The following is a 21540-nucleotide window of genomic DNA, read 5'->3' on the forward strand; positions in this document are numbered from 1 at the left end:
AAAGCTTTGAATTTTGTTTTGAAATGTTTATTGAAATCAATTCTCATTTTGCAGTGGTTTTCCTGGTTTTGAGATAAAGTACTCAGACTCACAGGAGAAAATCTCTGTTACTCTCAGTACACAATTTGGCTCCATATTTCTTTCTCCTATGCCATTACAGTTCTGGCAGTCAACATGGAATCCAATTGCTATCCGCAAAGGGGAAGGAGATTGGAAGGGTTTGATCTTAGAGGGCAACGTGGACGTAATTAATTTTGCTCTTCAGTCAATCCAGTATCTTGGGTACTGCACGTAGTATTACATTTTCTATCCCTTGGTTGATTTTTATAAATTTATCTTTCTGATCCTGAATTGTTTACTCAGTCACAATATTCTTTGAGGAAAATAAATAGTTATTGTGGACTCAATGATCCAGGTTTTGTTCCCTTGGAAGAAAATGCTTCAAACACAGCATCTAGCAAACCCAATTTTGTTTTTTCATCCCTCTTCTTACGGGGATGCCAGAGGACTGATAAAAAAATGATAAATGTTTCGAGAAATTAGATAAAACAAAAGGGACAGTGGGTGACATCCAAACAGGTTTTTTTGGAGATTTCCTTAACCAAGTCCTGTTCGAAGGGAATAAAGTTTCGGAAGAACAATTGAATGAGGAATAATAAAATAAATTTGTTAACACAAATATGAAATTGTGCACTACTAGTAAAATTTTATGCGGTTGCTTTTAAGACCTTGTAAAGCCTGAACATGATTTCTGTCAAGTCTTTGAGAACTTATACAGTAGATTTGAAAAAAATTATATAGGAGAGGGTTCGGTGAAAGGCAGCGTGGAGCATCAACAGGTGAGGGACTTCCGCCTTTCATGAAGGGTGGGGTGGTCATTTCGCCCCTTCTATGTCTGGGTTCAGGGGCCACGATTCCTTTTGGGATTTTTTCCCAAATTATATTTACCTTATACAATAGATAATGTTGAAGCAGCACCTTCTCTTTTTGACCATATGTAAGATCATACCTTTGACCTTTATTTATTAATATTAGCATTATCCTAAAGGCTTTTCCTTGTCCAGTGGCTATTTCTGCCATATGCAGGGCTGATTTGGTTGGTCTGGGCATTTGATAGATAGGGTATGTTCCAGACTATCCACAATTCAAATTTAGTGGGTCTATCTCAACTGCATGTCCCACCATGTATTTGACTCCCCTTTTAATTCTAGAGGTCCAGATTTCTTTCAAAAGAATTGACTTTTCAACTGACATGAGTAGAGGTAATGTAGACACTGTGGACACAAGGTTTGAGCACCTTTTTCTGATTGCCACATGGTGGATATTTTTTCAGACAAGGAAAGCTTCTCCTTCATTATTACTGCTTTTGTATCATTATATTCATTATTTTGTTTTCCTCATTTCAGAAATGATAACTTCAGTGGAGATGATTTCATCCATGTTTCTACCATAAACAAAAATGGAATAAATGATGCCCATGTTCCAGTTTTTGTACAACCTATCAATGACCCTCCTTTTATTCATGTACCTGAATTTATAAAGTTGCGGAAGCATGATGAAGGTGGTTCCCAGATCTTCAACAGTCAAAGAGATAAGTTTGAATTCTCAATTGGAGATCCAGATCTTTCTAATTTTCCTGGTATGTTGTTAAACTAAATGTTGGGATAATGCTGAGTTGTTGTTGTTGTTGTTAATCTTAAGGAATGGCATGGAATCCATATTCTGCTTTGTGGTTCTACTGTGTGTGACCAGCAAAAGTTGTGTGTTTCCTTTATTTTTCCTCTGGAGCCCACAGATTGGACCTAAGTGTTCAAATTTTGTAATGTGTTTTTAGTGATTGGTTGGTGGTTAGTGGTTCTATCAAAAAAAAGGTTGGTGGTTAGTGGTGTAGATAGTTTGCCAAAAAAATTATTCTTAAGAAAGGAATAAAGGCTTTTAATTAATTTTTCATAGCATGCTATTTTCTAGTGGCAGAGTTGTAATTAAATTTGACCAATTGGTTGCAATGTAGATTTTTTTTGCTTCCAGCCCCTATAAGACTATCCCGATTGCTGTTTAATTTGACTATGCTGGGAGTTTTTTTTTATTTGGAAGTTGAGTTTTGAAGATTAGTCCAATTCTCAGTAGGAGTTGGTTCATATTGAGGTTTCTAGTGAGGCCTGTAAGCACTCCTACTTTTAGAATTGAATGAGCAGTTTTAGCTTTCATCTCCTATTCATTTATTTGCTTTATTTACAGATATTAAGCAGATTTCCGACAAAAAAAATAATTTATATTCCCATATATCTTCTTCAACCGCCATGAACCAATCCCAAACATCAATCCCTTCATTCAACATATAAACCCTAATATATGACCTCTCCTAGTCATTTTATGTTCTATCTCTATGGCTTTGACCGAAAACTCCATGTTTTTCCCTATGAACTGAATGAAATTTTGGTTTGACACCCTATGAACTGAATGAAAAGTTAACCTTCAAAACTTTCTCCCATATTGGGAACATGGAACCATAATGAAATAGTTATTTCTTTGAGTAAAAGGATTAGAAATACTATAGATAAGGCATTGATGATGAGAGACCTTTTGCAATTGCTTCAAGCTACATCTCATTTTTTTATGTAAGAACAGTACAGAGAAGAGACCTGCCGAATTTTAATTGACCAGTTATTTCAGATGGTTGGAATAAACCTAACAGTTGCATCCTTCATTCTGTTGATATCAAGGTTTGATGTCCTTTGATGGGTTACTTTTCAGGGAACGAGTCCCGCTTTTTGGTCACACTTTCCATGGAGGTTAATGATGGAATTTTGATAACTAACCTACCAATCCACCTTATCAATACAACTGAACTGAAGCAGAAGAGCGGTAACCAGTGGCAGCCCCTTCAGACATTTGTCACTATTTCAAGACATTTTTTAGTCAAGGCAACAGGAATTAGATTCAGGGGAACAATTAAGGACTGCAACAATGTCATGCAGCAACTGTCATATCAAGTGAGTGAACTCTCTCACATTGGTAATGTATTGCCTGGATTTCTTTTATTTCTGTTTTCTAATTTTTAATATTGTTAAAACCAGCCATGGCTAGTTTCCTAGTTTTCTTCTCTATTGAATCACTAGAGCCGTAACAAGATCATTAGCATCTCTAATTTATTAGGTAGCTAAGATAGGTATAATTCTTCTCCACAAAAATTCAGCTCAATCTAATCTGCTACATGGCAGAAGTAGGCAATCAACCAAGGCTTAGCTATGTGGACCGCCAGACCTGAAAACATTCTCCCAATTTTAAACTGGAACCTAGTTAGAAATTTATGGCTTAGCATGAGGATGCAGGTGTAAATAAAGTCGTAAACTAACTCTTTCTCGTACAGGGTGGAGAAAATGGAGCTGTTCTAACTGTGGCTGTAAATGATATGGGAAATTATGGTTGTTATCCAGATTGCTCTGAAAGGATGTCATTTCCTCTTTTTGCTGAGGCTACTGTAAATCTAATCGGGAGGCAGCCAATGAGTTCACTGGCAGCCCATTGTAAGTAATAGTTACTGCACCACAGGGAAGAGCTTGTCCTGTGAAATTCTTGTTTAATCTTCTTACTAAAAGTTTTCCTGGTTTCTGGGTAAAAACCCAAAATATCCTTTTCTAAGATTCAGGAGTTGTGTTGTTTTATATTGACTTTGGAGCCACCTGAAATCTACTCTTCCTCAAGTCCAAAAGCTCATTTACCTAAGTATCTTTTCCTTACTGTCAAAACTCCTTTCTAGAGCTTTCACTTTCTTTTGAGGAGTAAAAATCTGGTGACAAATATAGTGGAACCCCAATGCTTGCAAAGTATCTCTTCATAACATCTATTTGTGTTTTTGAGAGTTTAATGTTTCTACTCTCGCAGTAGCATAGGATTAAAGGAAGTGTGGAACATCTGTTGTTGATCATATAAGTACACATCTTTGATTTTTATTTACAGCCCTCGGATCAGCAATTATGATTGAATTCATCATGATGCTTGCCCTTGGAGTGCTGCTACTCTTTTTCACATGTAAATGTGCCATAGCTCTTGGAAACGAAAGGAAAAACCGTTCTGCCAGGAACATCAAGATCTCCAGACAGGGAAATTTGCAAAAACATACTGTGAGGACACTTTTTCTACTTTGTTTATACTCTTTTTCCTCTTCATTGTTTCTGATATCTTCTCAGATTCTTCACAAGCTTCCCTGTAGGGTTTTATGCAAGATATATAGACCTTACAATTATGCAATAAAGAAAGTAGACTAATTTCAGAATGCATATGCAGTCGAGTGGAACTTCATCAGAGAACATGACTTACTTCACAGCTACTTGTTCAAGTACCAGGAGCCAGCCTTCCAACTTCTGCCAGCGGTAAGTTTTTCTATATTCTTGCAAAAACTTGACTACTTTGGAAACGTACTTCTTCAAATATTGGGGAAAAGCGAAGAGAAAAGCTCGTTATTATTATTATTATTTTCTGACTGTATTCTACCCACTCTCATAGTGGACTGTCTGCTACTACATATTAGCTTATCAACCTAACAAAATCATAGCTAACATGAAATTTTCGAAAATTAGAACAGGTGAGGTCAACAGCATGTAACATGTCTCATTTTGGTAATGTTCAAATGGATCTAAATCTTGGCTAGAATGAAATTCTTGAAATAAACATAGTTCAGTGCATATGTGTCCCAAATAGTATGTACAGAGTGTTCAAGAACCACAACCAATTATGAGCTTCCTCCAAGGACATCCATCACATGGACTTGAAAATTGACCTATGTTTATGTGACCTTGTATATGTATTGAACTTTTCTTCTTGAGTTCTTATGTCTATCTATGAAATGTTGTACTGTTGGATTCGGTAATATGGTTGATGCACTGTTTTCTGTAACCTCTTAGTCATCTTAATATATATTTTCTTAAAACCCATTTTCTATCTATTTATCTTAAATTTGAATCAAAGATATCTATTAGTTATTACACTGGATTAACATTTGCAAAAACCACTTAAAAGACATGCTTATATTTCAGTGTGTTTTGTGTTTCCTGTTGGCCAAAGGTCATGTGTGCAAACAGGCACAGGATTTTCAATGCACATCACAACACTAGAAAGTCTTATCACTCATTGTTTCAGGGCGAGTTTTCTTGCCATTGCTTGGGTGTAATCTTTCTTCTACACAGTTCTTTGCCTGAGGATGTAGCACACCACATCAGTGTGTGAACCTCCTTAATCTCTGTGTTGTGTGGACCTGATTTTGTTTATTTTCGTATTTGTTAGTGTTTGCTATAACATCACTCATTCAACTTCAGGTCTCGTCAGATATCAGGAAATGGAAGATCTGGAAAAGATGAACATAGTTCCTCTCAATCTTCTAAGCAAAGCCCTCGCACCAGTTTCATGCCTCTTTCCATTGAAAAGGGGCTAGGTGAAGCTGTCTCACCACTCATGAACCATTCTGGCTTTTAATGCAAAATTGCAACAACTGTTTTTTACACGGCATGGAGATTGTTGGTAAAAGGTGTCAATTGCAAAATAGAATTGTTTAAACAGGAACCGATAAGCTGTTTATGATAATTAGTTATGTTTTGATTTTTAAAAGTAAAATTATTTATTGAATGATTCGGTTCTGTCTTGAACCGATTAAAATCGATTAAAAATTAGCATGCCGCTGAATCGATCATATGTGGTAAACTAGATTAACATCGGTTAATCCTGACATTCTATTTACGATTTCTAGGCTGCGTTTGGTAGTTATTCACAAAAATGTTTGTGATATTTTTTCATTCTATGAGAACAACAAAACGGAATAAAGCGTTTGGAGTCAACTTGTTTTTTTCCCCTTTTTTATTTTTGGAACAAGAAAGGGAAAAAAAAACTCTAGAAACAGCAAAATGATGGAACAAGGAAATCTTGTTCTGTCATTTTGATTTCGCTATAGTTCTTGAAATAGGTTCACCAAACACTATTTTTTTTTTTTTTAAACGGTATTTTGACATAAAAACTAAAATTCTGTTATTGACATGAAATGTCGCTTCTGAAACTAAATGACAACCAAATGCAGACAATGTTTTGTTGTAGATTTGTACTAGGGGTGTCAATTCCAAATCCGCACCACATTGACCATTTGAAGATTGGTCAAACCTGCACCAATTATTAATGTGTTGGGTTTCGGCCCAACCTGTCTATAAACAAGTAGTGCACGACGCAAGGGTTAAGAATGATGGGATCCGATTAATTTGTCTCATTTACAAGTCCGACTCAACCTAACATGTTTAGCTCAACTGTGACCAGCTCAGCCCAACAGATTGACACCCCTATTCTGTACCATGTAAGATAATTTAATCTGTTTTCATTTCTCAAGTCACAATTTCAATCTAAATGTCGTGGTTCAACCAGTCAAGCCCAACAAAATTAGGTTCATTCCCAGTTGAACCCAAAAATTGGTAAGAAAAATCAACAACCAAACCAAAATTGTACCGGCAAAAATTAAATTGCAACCGTAGGAGGTATAGTAGGATCTTAAATTTGACCGGTTTTATACAACACATTTGTATTTCGGTTTTGGTTTCGGTTTTCGGTGTTTCGGGTTCCAAATTTGAGACCCTTTTGTTCCATGAAAAACACAGAGTAGACCGTAGGGGCATGGGAATTGAGGTTTCGAAAAAAAAAAAAAAAAAAAAACCACGTATCAGCATCAGAGGATTTTGGTTTTGGCCACGCATTAGTAGAAGTAGGTAAGAACTGCCTAGGCTAGTAGTACCTAACTCAGAGCTCTGTTTCACCCCCTCCAGAGTTGAGAGTCCAATTAGATTGTCAAATAAAATCAAGAAAGCGTGAGAAGTGATCAATTCGTATTATATTATATAAAGTGTTCGAATCTACGGGGAGTGAGGCCATCGTTCTTCTCTTCCGATTTCTCTGACTGTTTGTTTGCTCGAAGCCCTGGCCATGGCGAACCTTTTGAATATTGGTACTAAGATCGTCGCCGTCGGCCGCAATTATGTTGCTCACGCCAAGGAACTCGGCAACGCAGTCCCCAAGGTCTCTTTCTCTCTCTCTCATACACACAGAATCACAAACGAGATTGTATTTTTACCTAATTTGTAAGAGGAGCAATTTCTGTCTGTTAATGGCTTAAAAGCAATTAGTAATCAACTTGTTCATATCATCTTTCCGACTTTGATCTTCCCTACTATATGGATGGATGTTCTCGCTGTAATGTTGGACTGGCTTGAGCTAAGGTTTTATGAAATAGTTGGAGCTTGGCCTTTTCTGAACTGATGCCGAAGTGAAAAGATATTATTTTTTCTATGTAACAACTTATTGGACTTGCAAGATCCTAATTCCTAACAAAGTTGATTATTGATTTCACTTGTATCAGGAGCCAGTACTTTTCATAAAGCCTACCTCATCTTATCTGGCGAACGGGGGAACAATAGAGATTCCATACAATTTGGAATCCCTTGACTATGAAGCAGAGTTAGCCGTTGTCATTGGGAAGAAAGCTCGTGATGTTCCTCAGGCATCTGCAATGGATTATGTTCAAGGTATATCTTTCACGTTAGTCTCAAAGCCCTTCACTCTAGTTTTCATTTCGATAAATCCTGCTCAAGGCAACTAGTGTGTGTATGTGGAGGAAATTCTGGATTACCGCATGCCTAAAAGCTTTTTTTTTTTTGGTACTTTTAGACGTATGATGACAATCCAAATCCAGACAAATAAGACCCTATGGTAGAGAAAAGTTGAGATGGCTTTTCTACTTTGGGATGGCTTTTCTACTTTGAGCAAGCCCTTGAATTGATATGAATGTGATTCTTAATGGGTGAAATGGCCACTTATGTTTTGATGCTTTAATGACTTGAAAGTCTGTGAGCACGATGGTATGGATCTACTCAATTCCTGCCAGTTATCTTGATTCTGCAACAGCAGAATAAAAAAAGAACCTGAAGCAAGTGATGTGATGATTCCATGGATTACCTTTTTGTTTTGGTGCCAAGGTGCATGTTATCACATAACTCATCATGATATAGCATGCTTGATTGGCATGATGTTCATCATTGGAAAATGCTTGTATTTTCTCTTACCTAGCATCTTGAAGTGATGATATTTATTATTCTTGTTTCATATGCTGTGTTTGATATGAGCATTACACAGTTAATGGATACCAAGTGATTTTGTTGTTTTGAAAGATTGTGTTGAACTCTTTAAAGTCCTGATATAAGCTTGTGGATGTTCCAGGTTATGCACTTGCCCTGGATATGACATCCAGGGATCTCCAATCTACTGCAAAGGTAATGACCGCTGATTACTTTCTTTTAGTATTTAAAATCTAAGATGCAGATGCTTTGTTGAGCTACAAAGTTGTTAATCTTCAATATCTTCTACAAAACTATATTTATCAAGATATTTTCTGAAAATAATTTCCTTTTCCATGCTTTTAAATGGACTATTTTATTTCTATTTATTTTCTTCATATTCCTACAATGCATAATATCTGAATTGCGTCTGATCCAGGAACTGTATCCTTCTAAGAAATGCGGTCATTTGTTTGGATTGATTTGTTCGCATTGAGAACATAACTTATTCTTACTCTACCAGACTTCATGAATTTTTCTTTTATAAAATTGATTAAGACTGCCAGGTTTTGGAACTCTTTCAGAAAACTTAAATTTGAGTAATGGAATGAAATGAACATCTGGGACCCATGTTTAATTTCCATAAAGTTCTCCAGTGACTTCTAAGCAATCGAACACATTAAATTTGTTTTCCCCGTACTTTTATAAGATATCTTTTCTTTTCTCTCCTCTTCTTTTTCAAATTCTTCTGGACTCAGCCAACTAGGCAAAACCCAGTGGAAGTACTCCAACTATGTCAAATGAAGGGAAGTGGTTTGGTGTGCTAGAAAATGTGTTATTGATGAATCAAGTTGTAAAGTTTGTTTCCAAGCTTACGCATGGCATGTAAAAATATAAAGACAAAATATAAGGCTGATGCGAAGAAAAATGGCTGACAATCTTCAGCAAACTATTTGAGTCTAAAGCATGGTTTGAAAACTCACTGAAATTTTGGATATTTCACTATTCTTTTGCCACCAAAATGAAATTACAGGAAAAACATGAAGTAGACACAATTTCGGTCATTTCACCTATATTTCGCTTATTTCAGTCCAAAAAATGCACCATTTCGTTGAAATTTCGGTCAATTTGTTTCATTCATTTTGGCCAATAAACCCCAAAAATGGCAAGGAGAAATTCAAAGAAAAAAAATACACTGTTTGAATTTTGGGGATATTAATCTTTTTTTTGGGTGAATGGGGATATTAATCTTGCCAGAGATTAAATGAAGTTTATATTCTTTGTGCTTTCCTTTTCTTTTCTGACTATACAGAAGAAAGTGTCTATTAATTATTGATGCTGTTGTCAAGGGAACTCATATTGTAATTGATGTTTTGTTATTGATCTTCCTTTTCTTTTTCATGAATGTTTCAGTCTGGAGGTCTTCCATGGACAAAAGCAAAAGGACAGGACACCTTCACTCCTATAGGTTCAATGGTAAGAAGAACTCAAATTTTGTTAGTTATATACTTATATTCATTTTCCCACTATAAAGAGCCGACTTGGAAATCAGGTTCAATTATAGTGATAATGATTGAAGTAATATTTGTATGAATAGATTGAAAGTCTTAGTTTCTCGTTACACACATCATGATCTGTAGAAAAATAAAATGTTCACAACTAAATATCTAAGTATATTCACTTGTTTATTTTCCTTGTTTCTCTGCAGCTGCCCAAGTCTTTGGTGCTGGACCATGATAACTTGGAATTATGGTTAAAGGTCATAAAATATTTGTTGTTTCTCTTTTATTTCATATTCTTACACAAAATTAGGTTATTGGAAATGTCTTAACTATACCTGTCAGGGTTTTCAACTTGCTGAGTTTACAAAGTGTAAGAGCAGTACCAAAAGCAGGTGTTGGAGAACTGACTGTTCCCTCCTCTTTACAGGTAGATGGGGAACTCAAACAGAAAGGATCAACAGGTGATATGCTGTTCAAAATCCCATTTCTGATTAGCCACATAAGTTCTATGATGACACTTTTAGAAGGAGATGTCATACTAACAGGTATAATATGGTTCCTTTTTTTTTTTTTTTCACTAAATTAGCAAATGGATATACAAGGGTTAACTTTTAATGAAGTTTCAATTATGTTACAACTGCCATGGGCATGGGTGTCAGAATCAACAGAAACAAGGGTTGGACTCGCAGCGCATATAAATAGGAAAAATGTTGCCAACTGAAGCACAGTTCGAAAGGCTTCAGTTTTAAAGTGCTTCATGTTTTCTTGGAGATATAAACCATCTACATATTTGTGTCTGACTAAGTTATTCCTATTGGCTTTACATATAATTTTCATTTAGAGGTAGTCTACAATTATCTGTCTCTGTGTGTGAGAGAGAGAGAGAGAGGGGCTTAGAATTAGTTGAGTTGCAGAAAGACATTGTTTCTCAAGTAATACTTCATTATGTAGCTTAACATGGGCAGGTTGGCATTGTATCATTCTGTTGATAATTTATGACTTAAATGGTTGTGCTATTTGTGTCCTTCCACGCAGGCACCCCAGAAGGTGTTGGTCAGGTGAAAGCAGGGCAGAAGATAACAGCTGGAATAAGTGGTCTCACCGAAGTTAACTTTGATGTCCAAAACCGTCAAAAGCCAGGAAGTCAGTGAGGTGCCCCCCTTCTCTACTTGAGAGGCAATTGAAAGGCAACGGCTACTACATAACTATTCACAAGTGGATGAGAATATGTTCTCTTTGCTAAGGCAACAAACGATGTAGTGGTCAAGCCTTTTCTGTTGAAGGTAAATAATGCTAATAAGAGCTTCAAATTGCACGCTAGTTTGAGGTGAAAAATGAAATGGATGATTGCTTTTGTCCTGTTGTGAAGTATGAATTTTGACATTTAAGTTCAAGTTCATCTTGTGTCAACATTGTGTGTTTGTACTCAGAAGTCTCATATTTCTTGGCTGATTTAATGGGTAGTCAAAAAAATTCACATTTGACTCGTTTTTGTTTTCAGTTTAGGGAATTTATATTTAAAATCCGGTTTTTGGACTATCTGAATGCGTTTGAAAGTTAATCAGACGTGGGTATGGATGCTTCAATTTCAGATTGAATATTATTTGATCCGTTTCGATTTGATTGTAAATTTATAATTTAATAATAGTTTTATAAGTAATATTCCTTGCAAGTATGGGGGCCAATGGGAGTAAGCATGGAACTGGAAGCTTCAATAAGGCTTATAAGGGTGGGATTTTCACAATTTAATGATTGGGGTGGTTATTTCATCCTCTGTGTCTGGGTGAGGGGACACGGTGCATTTCAGGTTTCTTTTTTCATATGCTATAATGAAAAATTGTCTTTATCAAATTCACATTTTATTACGAGTAATTAAACAAGAAGTTAAATGGAAAAGAAAGATTTAGTAGGGCATCTATGTAATTTTAGATAGGGTTGGGATTGCTACTTGATCTGTGACGGCATGGAGATCAGCCAAAGAAGATGCACAAACATCCAATTAGGGGCTTGGTTGGGCATAGTGGTGCGTGGCAAGGTAATATAAAATTAAATAAATAAATAAATAAATAAAATAAAATAAAATAAACTCTAATGGATTTTCTACTTCTTGAATTTTCTTCTCCAATTTTTTCTTGGGTAAAATCTTATCTGTAATGTATGTTGAACCTACTGGACTACATAGCCAAAGCATGTAAACAATAGTGGTGGTGGTTTTTTTATTTTTTTTTAACTTTTTTTTTATTGAACTGTAAAAAGACAATACCGATTTTGAGGAGAAAACTGGAATATCTCTCTTAAAAGTGACATTAGATGTTCATAGATTCACAGAAAAGCACAAGAAGAGGAAGACAGAGCACATTAAAATCTCTGAATGAAATCCAAAATATGGGTGGATATTTCTTCAGGCCTTTCTTCATTGATGAAGTGACCCACTCCTTCCATCACAACCACATCCTCCAGAAATGGCACATCTCTCTTAAAGCCACCATCATGTATATATTGCTTGGCACCTGGGGTGTTGTATGTCAAATCCAGGTCACCTACAATAAACTTGACTGGAACTTTTACTTGTACACCAGTCCATGGTGCCATTAGCTCCCAGTTTCTGCAATACAGAGGCCAAAGAAATAAATATAGACTACATAAGCAGACAGAGAGTAGCCACAAAAAAATTGGTTCACCAGTAATATAAATGTTTATAATAGTTTCAAAATAGACAAAATTTCATGTAGCTAACATACAGATCCAGAGCTCGATAGTAATTCAATCCTCCAGTGAAGCCTTTTATGTCGAATTTGCTAGCATAGTATTTAATGTCCTCTTCTGACAACCAAGAAGGCAAGGAAATTTGACGGTCAGGTGTATCTCCAAATTCTTTGCCTTTAGGCAAATAAAGTGGAGATGGGCGTCGTGATGTTAGAAATCTCCTAAGCAAATATGAGGTACCGAAACGAGAAAACACATCTTCTATGTCTCCATGTTCCTACAATATAACAAGCCAATATGACTGGTTTAAATGTATGAAATATGAACCAGTGGAACCGCCAGAGAAGTATCAGTAAGGGAAAAAAAGTGTAATGAAAGAGCATCAAGTTCTCTCATTTCATTTATATGCCTAGGTGTTTGCAGAATAAGAGATTCATCACATCAATAGTGATTCACAATATCATATAAAGGAATGAAAGTGTTGAATTGCTGCATATGCAGTAGTGAATTGGTCCTAAGGTGTTAAAATACCAAGGAATACCTTACCAAAAGGAAAAAAAAAATACCAAGAAATCGTTTAGGGACTAGGGAATGTGTCAATCCAGCAAGGCTTGTGAAAGTTCACTGGTTGCTTGTAGAAATAACAACAGAAAGTAACTAATGGTGCAATTTACTCTTGTTTGGTTTGTCAATTACACACAATTTATATAAGATGGTCCCAAATAGACTTTCCAATCAAAATTAATGTGGTTGGTAGTTGTCAAATTGGAACCAATGGCAATCACGATCACATGTTCTATTCACCAAAAAGTCTCCAAATTTTTCAAAATGTTTATTCTCTTAATGGGTCTCCAAATTATGAGTTCTCAGACCCAAATCTGCAAATTGAGATGTTCTACACTTTTTTTCCACCAAAAGGGTCTTCTAACCTTTCATTCGCCAGACCAAATCTGCAATTGATAAGGGTACAAGTAAATTCTATCTCAAAGCATTTATGATCGATCTAATGAACACATGGCAAACATAGTTAAGAAGACAAACACTAAAAAATGTATATATAATAATAGGAAAGGATGATCAAAGAAAGGAAAACGAGGAAGCAGGGGGCGACCTGGAATCTGCAGATATAGTAATCCTCTCCCAGGGTAGCTCGCATTCGATCGATGGGCTTAGCTGATGGGTTTCGAGGAGTAAAGGGAACGCTGAGGCAGACGAGAGCCTTAACTCGATCGGGGCGAAACAAGCAGAAATGCCAACCAATCACGGCTCCCCAGTCATGTGCCACCATAAACACCTGAACCCATCACCCATGACCCACCACCACCATCAACAAAAACGAAACAGTCTTTTCTTGAAGAAGAAATGAAGAATCCAGAAAAAGAAATCGAAAATTTTAAGAGATTTCGATTGAAGAGGATGGAAATCGTCACCTGATCTTGGCCAAGGAGGTCGATGAGGGCAATGAGGTCGCCCACGATGTGAAATGCAGTATAGCTACTAGGAGAGGGTGGGGCATCGGTGTCACCAAAACCACGGAGGTCAGGAGCCACAGCCCAGTAGCCATGGGAAGCGAGTGCGGTGATCTGGTGCCTCCACGAGTACCAGAGTTCAGGAAAACCGTGCAGAAACAGCACCACAGGGCCTTTTCCTTTCTCGGCTATATGCATCTCTATTCCATTCACACTTACCATCCTGTGCTCAATCCCTTCCATCTCTCTCTACTCTCTCTCTCTCACAACCTCACAATCTCACAATCTTTGTGCTAAAGACCATGTTAATAAGAATATCAATTCAGAGTTGCTTTCTCTTTTCTTGAGAGATGAGAATGAATAGCCTACTTTCTTTCGTACCCACCAGAATGGGCATTTGCCAACTGACCTTCAGACAGGAATCCACTTGCATGTTTCTACGCATTTTCCTGTCTCTGCTACAAACTCGTGAATACAACTTTTTTTTAATAGATTGTGTTCAGAACTATTAAAAGAATTCGTTATTGATCTTCCCGAGAGTCACTGCTTCTTTCTGGAGGATATATATATATATATATATTCTTTGATCTAATGGGAAGGGTGGGGTGGGAAAAGTGGAATGCAAACACAATGATGCACGCTTGGAAGGTTGAACACGTGAAACTGGAGAAAGGTCTTATACTAGACTTCACTGCAACCAAAGTCAAAAGGAAATTTCCTTGGAAGATGACTGCCTGAACTTTCCCACCACCATTATTACCGTTAGATGATTTTTTTTCCTTCTTTGATGGAAAATTTATTCATTACATAAAGAACACATATTTAATTAAAAGTAGAGATGTAAATGGATAGCCGAAAGCCACATCATATTCAGTAAAAGGTATCTAAATTAAAATCTGAATTATCTGAAAAGTAATTATTCAATTCAATTAAATAATTAATTAATGATTTTGAGGGTTCTTGAAGTTTAGACAATGGCATGCAATCCCTGAACAATACTAGGAAAAAATGGAAAAACCAGTTTATGTCCATTGTGTTTTAGGAATTGCATGCCATTGATAGACATCTTTAAATGTTCTTGATGCACTTCATTTGTAGAAGAGAAAACAAGTATATCATCAATGTAAATAGCAACAAAGGGTAAGTCTCCAAATATGAATTCCATTCATCGTTGGAACACTTGGGGTGTTGTATTGGTTTTAGAGAATGAGAAAAAGAGCTAAGAAAACTTCAAAAGATGGATTAAGAGCAAATTGTATTCATTGGGGGGGGGGGAAGAAAGGTCAGAATTACACAAGTCAAAGAGTAAACAAATGATTGAAAATCCGAATTCGATCTGCATCCGATTAAGAAATATCTAGATCTGATCACATCCGTTCCAAATTCAATCCATAGCCAATCCATTTACATCTCTAGTTAAAAGTCTCCAACAATAGAGTTTGACCAAACCATCACACACATCTCCGAAAAGGCTTTCCTAGTTATGGGGTCAATTATAGTGTTAATCTCCCTAGAAATTCTCTCAAACCTACACTCACTAAAATAAGTAACTAAATGAAAAATATCCTCTACAATTGGTTATACAAGAATTGGAACATCCATAGCTCTTGACATTCTGTCTCCACCAATAGACATTCCAGTCTGATAGAGCCTCTAGAAGGCCCGCTTAGGATTGTCATCGACTCCCCTATTGGATGTTGTTAAAAGATCCATGCTCCAACTTCACCAAACATGGTTTTTCTGAGTGGTCACAAAGCACCATACCCTAGACCACACTTCTGCTGATCACGAACCCAAGCCACATCCTTGTTTAGCTTATAGAAAGAACAAGTTGGAAGTACCCAACAACCCAAGATTGGTACATCTGCGTAGGTCTTGATGGATTTCAATCATGCTTTCTGATGATGCCAGTGGAGTCTGAGCCTACAGAAATTCCATACGTGCCCGTTGAGCTGTGTCGATGACTTTTGTTGGAGTCCACCTTCTAATAGAAAATAGAAGATCATTTCTCGCTCACCATAGATACAATGCTATGAAATAGAGATGCCTGAACATTCTTGACCGACTTCCTTATCACGTAGATTGAATGCTTCCCAACTTTGAATTCATGATTGCATTGTGGAGTCCAGTTCTAGATTAACTCTATAAGACAATGAGCTACTGAACCATACCGCCTGTGCAAAAGGTCACTTTATTAGAATATTGGCTGGATTCTCAATACCAGTATCAGTCGAAACCGATACAGATCCACATACTGCTATATCCATGACCCAGATCGTCTATGACTTCTTTTAACCCCATACTTGAATCTTAAATTTCATAAATCCCACAATTGCATCGCAACAGTTCCAGAGTTGAACCAAAAACAAAATAAACTGCTTATTTTAGGCAAGAACCTGTGACAAGCTCAAATAAGCAATGCCAAACACAGGAACAGTAAGATCATCACACCCCACTTTACTTAAAAGTGACATTTAGGTGTTCATATATTCATGGACAAGCACAAGAAGGGAATGACAGAGCACATCAAAATCTCTGAATGAAATCCAAAATATGAGTGGATATTTCTTCAGGCCTTTCTTCATTGATGAAGTGACCCACTCCTTCCATCACAACCAAATCCTGCAGAAATGGCACATCTCTCTTAAAGCCACCACCATGTATGTATTTCTTGGCACCTGGGGTGTTGTATGTCAAATCCAGGTCACCTACCATAAACTTGACTGGCACCTTTACTTGTACACCAGTCCATGGTGCCATTAGCTCCCAGTTTCTGCAATACAGAGGCCAAAGAAACAAATAAATACTACCCAAGTGGACAGAGTAGCCACTAAAAATTGATTCACCAGAATATTGAGGTTTTAAATTGTTTCTTTAGACAAAATTGCATGTAGCTGACATACAGATTCATAACTCGATAGTAATTCAATCCCCCAGTGAAGCCTTTTGCATCGAATTTGCTAGCATAGTAATTAATGTCTTCTTCTGAAAACCAAGAGGGCAAGGAAATTTGACGATAAGGTTTATGTCCAAATTCTTTGCCTTTAGGCATATAAAGTGGAGATGGGCGGCGGGCTGCTAGCATTCTCCTAAGCACATTTGTAGTACCGAAACGAGTAAACACATCTTCTATGTCTCCAGGTTCCTACAGAAAAACAGGCCAATATGTTTGTTTTAAGTGATTGAAATATGTACCGGCATGGAAGTAGAGTTAAGGGGAAAAACTATAATGAACACAACTAAGAGCATCAAGTTCTCTATTTTCACTTATAACCTAGGCGTTTGCAGGATCCAAACTCCCAAAAATTGCAAAAGATAAGAAATAGAAACACCTATATACATTAATATCATGGAGAAAGTATCCACCCTGCATCTGCCTTACCTACTGTACATCCAAGGGAGTTGAGCTAGTGGGTTCCACAAGGGACATTTTCTGAATCAAAGTGAATCATTCAAATTAACTTTGGTATTTGTCCAATAAAATTGCATGTTCAACATTAATTTTGATGACCATCCAAAATAATTTGATTCAGTGGATGGCTAGGATCATCCAAGCAAGCATCTCTATTAAGAAAGAAATGCTGAGAGGGAGATCACCAAATGGTCCACAATGTTTCAGTGGGTTCATTTGTGGATGAAACAGGTCGGCCCCCTTCCTCCAACTTCCCATTCTGGCTCATTTTTCTCCCCTTAAAAGGAATTTTAAAGATTATTCAGATGTAAAGAAATGCAAATAGTCTCATTAATTGCCAAAAGATAGGAATGTTCTCTTATATGGCTTCACAACAATAGACAAGTGAACGGAATTCATCTGAAAACAAACAAAAATAAAAATTAATAAATAAAAAACTTCTCACCTATGCACACATTAACAACATCTAAAATAGAAAAATTTTACCCTACAAACGATTGAAAAGCTCCAACTAACATAGCTGTAGGAGGTGAAGTTGGTGGATGTAAATATTTGAAGAGAATTGCAAAGATTGGAAAAGATGAGGCTCTAGAGCATTTTAGAGCAGTGCAGGAATGCAAAACACATAAGTGAAACTCTGGGCTAACCCAAACTGTGCAATCATCATTCAACCAAATAAAAACCACGCCACTAGATGAAAAATCAAACGATGTTTTCATTGGTTTCAAATGTCCTCCAAAATTAAAGTTAAGAAAGCTACTCCATTCTCTTATCTGAGCAAATTCAAAGTTCTGGATATGGGTCAGATGTAAATAGTTTGACACTGATACTAGTTCCTCCATGCAAAATATGATAGATGTGAAATGTGGAGATATAAATGGTGGTTTTGGATATGAGTTTAGATGTATGCTTGAAAAAATATTAGGCTATGGTACTAGTTTGTAAGGGATGCAGAATAAGAGACTCATCACATCAACAGTGATTTATAATATCATATAAAGGAATGAAATTCTTGAATTGCTGCATATGCAGTGATGAATTTTGGTTCTAAGCTGTCAAAAGACCAAGGAATAGTTTAGGGACTAGGGAATGTATCAATCCAACAAGGCTTGGGAAAGTTCACTGGTTGCCTGTAGTGTTAAGTTTGTCTCGAATTCTTGACCCCTTTTGAAGATTGACCCGATCCGACATATTTTGGTGGCGACCCAAATGAGAAAATTTTCTGAGATCTATGATGGAAGCAGAGGGGTTGGGCTGATAGGCCCAAGCCTGGAGCCCATCACTGATCTCGTATGGGGGTGCGGGGGCTACGCCCCCACGGTACGGTTCGACCGGATCGACCTGTGACTTGGAGTATATATATAAAATGTACTATTGCTTGTTGAGAAAGTCATAGTATTTTGGGGTTTTTGCTAGGGTTTTAGGGCAAGTTTTCTCGCCGCTGCTTGGGTGAAATCTCTCTTCTGCATAGTGAAACATTTTCTTCTTCGCCCGAGGACATAGCATAACACCCTGGTGTGTGAACCTCTTAAATCTCTGTGTCGTGCGGATCTATTGTCTCTTTATTTTTCGTGTTTCTTGGTGTTTGATCTAACATGTAGAAATAACAAGAAAAAGTAACTAATGGTGCAATTTACTCTTGATTGGTTTGTCATTTATGCAATTTCAATAAGATGGCCCTAATTAGAGTTTCTAGTCAAAATTAATGTGGTTGGTAGTTGTCATTGGCCCCAATGGCAATCACGATCACATGTTCTATTCACAAAAAGAGCCTCCAAAGTTCAGAGATGTTTTATTCCCTAAATAGATATCCAAATTATTGAGTTCTCAGGACCCAAATCTGTAATTGAGTTTGATTTTAACACACTTTTTTTCCCCACCAAAAGGGTCTCTAAACTTTTATTATCAGACTTAAATCTGCAATTGATAAGGATACAAGTAAATCCTGTCTCAAAGAACACAAGGCAAAAATAATTAAAAAGACAGAACAAATATAATAATAGGAAAGGACGATCAAAGAAAGAAAGAAGAAGGGGCAGGGGGCGACCTGGAATCTGCAGATATAGTAATCCTCTCCCAGGACAGCTCGCATTCGATCGAGGGGCTTAGCGGAAGGGTTTCGAGGAGTAAAGGCTACGCTGAGGTTGACGAGAGCCTTAACTCGATCGGGTCGAAGCAAGCAGAAATACCAAGCCATCACTGCTCCCCAGTCATGTCCCACCACAAACACCTGAACCCCTCCACACCCATAACCCACCACCACCAACAACAATAATGAAGATTCCAGAAAAATAAATCGAAAATTTTTAGAAATTTGGGTCGAAGAGGATGAAAATTGTCACCTGATCTTGGCCAAGAAAGTCGATCAGGGCAACGAGGTCGCCAACGATATGAAAGGCGGTATAGCTACTAGGAGAGGGTGGGGCATCGGTATCACCAAAACCACGGAGGTCAGGAGCCACAGCTAGGTAGCCATGGGAGGCGAGTGCGATGATCTGGTGCCTCCACGAGTACCAGAGTTCAGGAAAACCGTGCAGGAGCAGCACTACCGGGCCATCCCCTTTCTCGGCTATATGCATCTCTATTCCATTCACTCTTACCATCCTGTGCCCAATCCCTTCCATCTCTCTCTCTACTTTGTGTTAAGGAGCGTAGAACAATTAATCCAATTTCAGAATAGCTCACAGCCTCACACCCTTCATCTTCTGTGGGATTGTTTTGGTTTGGAAACCAGATTACAATCTCTTTCTCAGTTTCACGTTCCTCGATGAAGCTTTTTGCAGAATATGATGTCTCGAAGCTATCTGTCCTCCGCAGAATACGAAGCACAGTCGATCTCACACTGATTCCTAAAATATACTTTCGTCTAACGGAGGATGAAAATGAGATTTTCTTTTTTTTTGGTGGGGGTGGGGGGTGCGGGGTGGGTTGGAATGAAAATGAGATACTCGCAACTCCAAGCATTTCTTGGTTTCAAATATCGATATCGTGAGTCTGATATGGTTAATCCCGTATTAATGGAATGTTTCTTACCGTGTGAATTGTTTGCAGTCGTTGTACCGATATAATGAACATCAGATAATTGGTAGTCCCTTGAAATGTGTGTTTAGATCACTGTTAGTTAAAACGGGAATGGTAAAAAAATAAAAATGTATGATACAGGTTTTAAACAGATAAAAACAATGAACAGTACGATAAAAAAAAAAAAGGAAACGGCAAACAGATGAAAACGAACGGTATGAGTATTAAACGTGTAGTTTTAAAAAAAACGATAGTATACTCATGCAATTTGAGAGATTATTACCTGTATACATGCATCTAATGTTCCAAAAGCTCTGGGAGTCCCAAGATAAAATAACCCAATGGGCTACAAGAAAATGAGATGTTACTAGCTTTAACTTCTCCTTACTCAATGGACTATAAGAAGATGAGATTTTCTTCCTATAGATAGTATGGAAGTTAAAAACCAAAAACCAAGTACCATATTGTCTTCACTCTTCACTTTTATTAATATTTTTTTTAATTAATTAATTTTTTTAATAAAATTCTTATTTTACCCTTGAAAAATAGATACTCGTTTAAAACGGTGGTTTAAAACGCGTTTAAAATAGATTTTTTTAGCATTTTTACTTTTTTTATATTATATAATAATATACAAAAAAATCCATTTTAAACGAAAAAAAATTACAAACACATTTTAACTGTCCAGATACATTCAATTATTTAATACTCATCGGCGTCATCGCTGCAAAGGATGTGAATACCGATTCTTAATGTGGGCAGAACCATCTGGTATGACTGATACATGATCGTTTGGATGTCATTATCAGCTGGAACAAAGTGAATATATATATTTTTTCTAGTAATTAACCAACATGAATTATGAATATCGATATCCAATTATTGGATAGTGGGCAGGATTTTATAAGTCTGGAATCATCTTCCAAATCATTCAGGGCTGCTGTCAGATTTTTGTTTTTTTTCTTTTTTTGTGAAAGGCTGCTTCTAGATTGGAATCGGTCAAAACTGATCAGAAATCAGAGTAAAACTGTGTGAATAAGTAAGATCAGTCCTATTCGATTCCCTGATTTTTTAAATCCTCGTATTGGGTCCAACCTCCACTACAAGAAAACATATTTATGACGACGGTAAAAAAATACTATTGTCGCCAAATATAATATATAACGACCGTAAAATGGATAGTGTTGCCTAATACATTTATGGCGACTGTAAAATAATACTCGTCACCAAAACAAAATTTCAGCGACGAAATTAAAAACACCATAGCAACATCATTTTATAACGACGGGTTAAATTTAAATGTTACAAAAAATTATTTAAGGCGACGGAATTTTTTAATACCGTAGTGA

General features: G+C 36.9%; 4 protein-coding genes across 5 annotated transcripts in view; 2 read left to right on the plus strand and 2 right to left on the minus strand.

Annotated features, from left to right (window-relative positions):
* The window catches only part of LOC122057543 (protein GAMETE EXPRESSED 2), a 17087-nt gene extending 11462 nt beyond the window's left edge, over positions 1–5625 (plus strand). Inside the window, exons 11-17 of the mRNA XM_042619672.1 lie at positions 55–282; positions 1407–1639; positions 2755–2993; positions 3371–3527; positions 3961–4124; positions 4288–4373; positions 5316–5625. Of these exons, the coding sequence (XP_042475606.1) occupies positions 55–282; positions 1407–1639; positions 2755–2993; positions 3371–3527; positions 3961–4124; positions 4288–4373; positions 5316–5472 (1264 nt within the window). The 3' untranslated portion in view covers positions 5473–5625. The remainder of the gene's footprint in view (positions 1–54; positions 283–1406; positions 1640–2754; positions 2994–3370; positions 3528–3960; positions 4125–4287; positions 4374–5315) is intronic.
* Positions 5626–6733: 1108 nt separating this feature from the next.
* On the plus strand, positions 6734–11067 carry LOC122057241 (probable acylpyruvase FAHD1, mitochondrial). The gene is made up of 7 exons (XM_042619272.1): positions 6734–7047; positions 7388–7553; positions 8245–8297; positions 9495–9557; positions 9790–9840; positions 10011–10128; positions 10619–11067. The coding sequence occupies exons 1-7, from the start codon at positions 6955–6957 to the stop codon at positions 10732–10734; spliced, it is 660 nt and encodes a 219-aa protein (XP_042475206.1). The 5' UTR covers positions 6734–6954; the 3' UTR covers positions 10735–11067.
* Positions 11068–11849: 782 nt separating this feature from the next.
* LOC122057723 (epoxide hydrolase A-like) lies at positions 11850–14307 on the minus strand. Of its 2 annotated transcripts, XM_042619945.1 has the most exons (4): positions 13720–14307; positions 13401–13583; positions 12325–12566; positions 11850–12188 (listed from the first exon to the last, which is right to left on the minus strand). In XM_042619945.1, the coding sequence occupies exons 1-4, from the start codon at positions 13999–14001 to the stop codon at positions 11942–11944; spliced, it is 954 nt and encodes a 317-aa protein (XP_042475879.1). In that variant the 5' UTR covers positions 14002–14307; the 3' UTR covers positions 11850–11941. The 2 variants fall into 2 exon arrangements, with proteins under 2 accessions (XP_042475879.1, XP_042475880.1); XM_042619946.1 differs by lacking the exon at positions 12325–12566 and having other exon boundaries at positions 11976–12188; positions 13720–14305.
* A 1628-nt stretch (positions 14308–15935) lies between these two features.
* Positions 15936–20081, minus strand: LOC122057722 (epoxide hydrolase A-like). The gene is made up of 4 exons (XM_042619944.1): positions 19513–20081; positions 19218–19400; positions 16662–16903; positions 15936–16531 (listed from the first exon to the last, which is right to left on the minus strand). The coding sequence occupies exons 1-4, from the start codon at positions 19792–19794 to the stop codon at positions 16285–16287; spliced, it is 954 nt and encodes a 317-aa protein (XP_042475878.1). The 5' UTR covers positions 19795–20081; the 3' UTR covers positions 15936–16284.
* Between the last annotated feature and the right edge of the window lie 1459 nt (positions 20082–21540).

Source organism: Macadamia integrifolia, chromosome 12 (genome assembly GCF_013358625.1).
Source record: "Macadamia integrifolia cultivar HAES 741 chromosome 12, SCU_Mint_v3, whole genome shotgun sequence".
Lineage (NCBI taxonomy): Eukaryota > Viridiplantae > Streptophyta > Magnoliopsida > Proteales > Proteaceae > Macadamia > Macadamia integrifolia.

What these genes read in the sequence shown, in the direction of transcription:
- LOC122057723 (XM_042619945.1), bottom strand. Translation starts at nt 14,001, where the DNA reads ATGGAAGGGATTGAGCACAGGATGGTAAGTGTGAATGGAATAGAGATG. An exon ending in ACTATATCTGCAGATTCCAG is followed by an intron (nt 12,567 to 13,400) that starts GTCGCCCCCTGC and finishes GTTATATTGTAG; the next exon opens with GAACATGGAGACATAGAAGA. An exon ending in TACTATCGAGCTCTGGATCT is followed by an intron (nt 12,189 to 12,324) that starts GTATGTTAGCTA and finishes TCTGTATTGCAG; the next exon opens with AAACTGGGAGCTAATGGCAC.
- LOC122057722 (XM_042619944.1), bottom strand. Translation starts at nt 19,794, where the DNA reads ATGGAAGGGATTGGGCACAGGATGGTAAGAGTGAATGGAATAGAGATG. An exon ending in ACTATATCTGCAGATTCCAG is followed by an intron (nt 16,904 to 19,217) that starts GTCGCCCCCTGC and finishes GTTTTTCTGTAG; the next exon opens with GAACCTGGAGACATAGAAGA. An exon ending in TACTATCGAGTTATGAATCT is followed by an intron (nt 16,532 to 16,661) that starts GTATGTCAGCTA and finishes TCTGTATTGCAG; the next exon opens with AAACTGGGAGCTAATGGCAC.
- LOC122057241 (XM_042619272.1), top strand. Translation starts at nt 6,955, where the DNA reads ATGGCGAACCTTTTGAATATTGGTACTAAGATCGTCGCCGTCGGCCGC. An exon ending in TGCAATGGATTATGTTCAAG is followed by an intron (nt 7,554 to 8,244) that starts GTATATCTTTCA and finishes TGGATGTTCCAG; the next exon opens with GTTATGCACTTGCCCTGGAT. An exon ending in TCACTCCTATAGGTTCAATG is followed by an intron (nt 9,558 to 9,789) that starts GTAAGAAGAACT and finishes GTTTCTCTGCAG; the next exon opens with CTGCCCAAGTCTTTGGTGCT.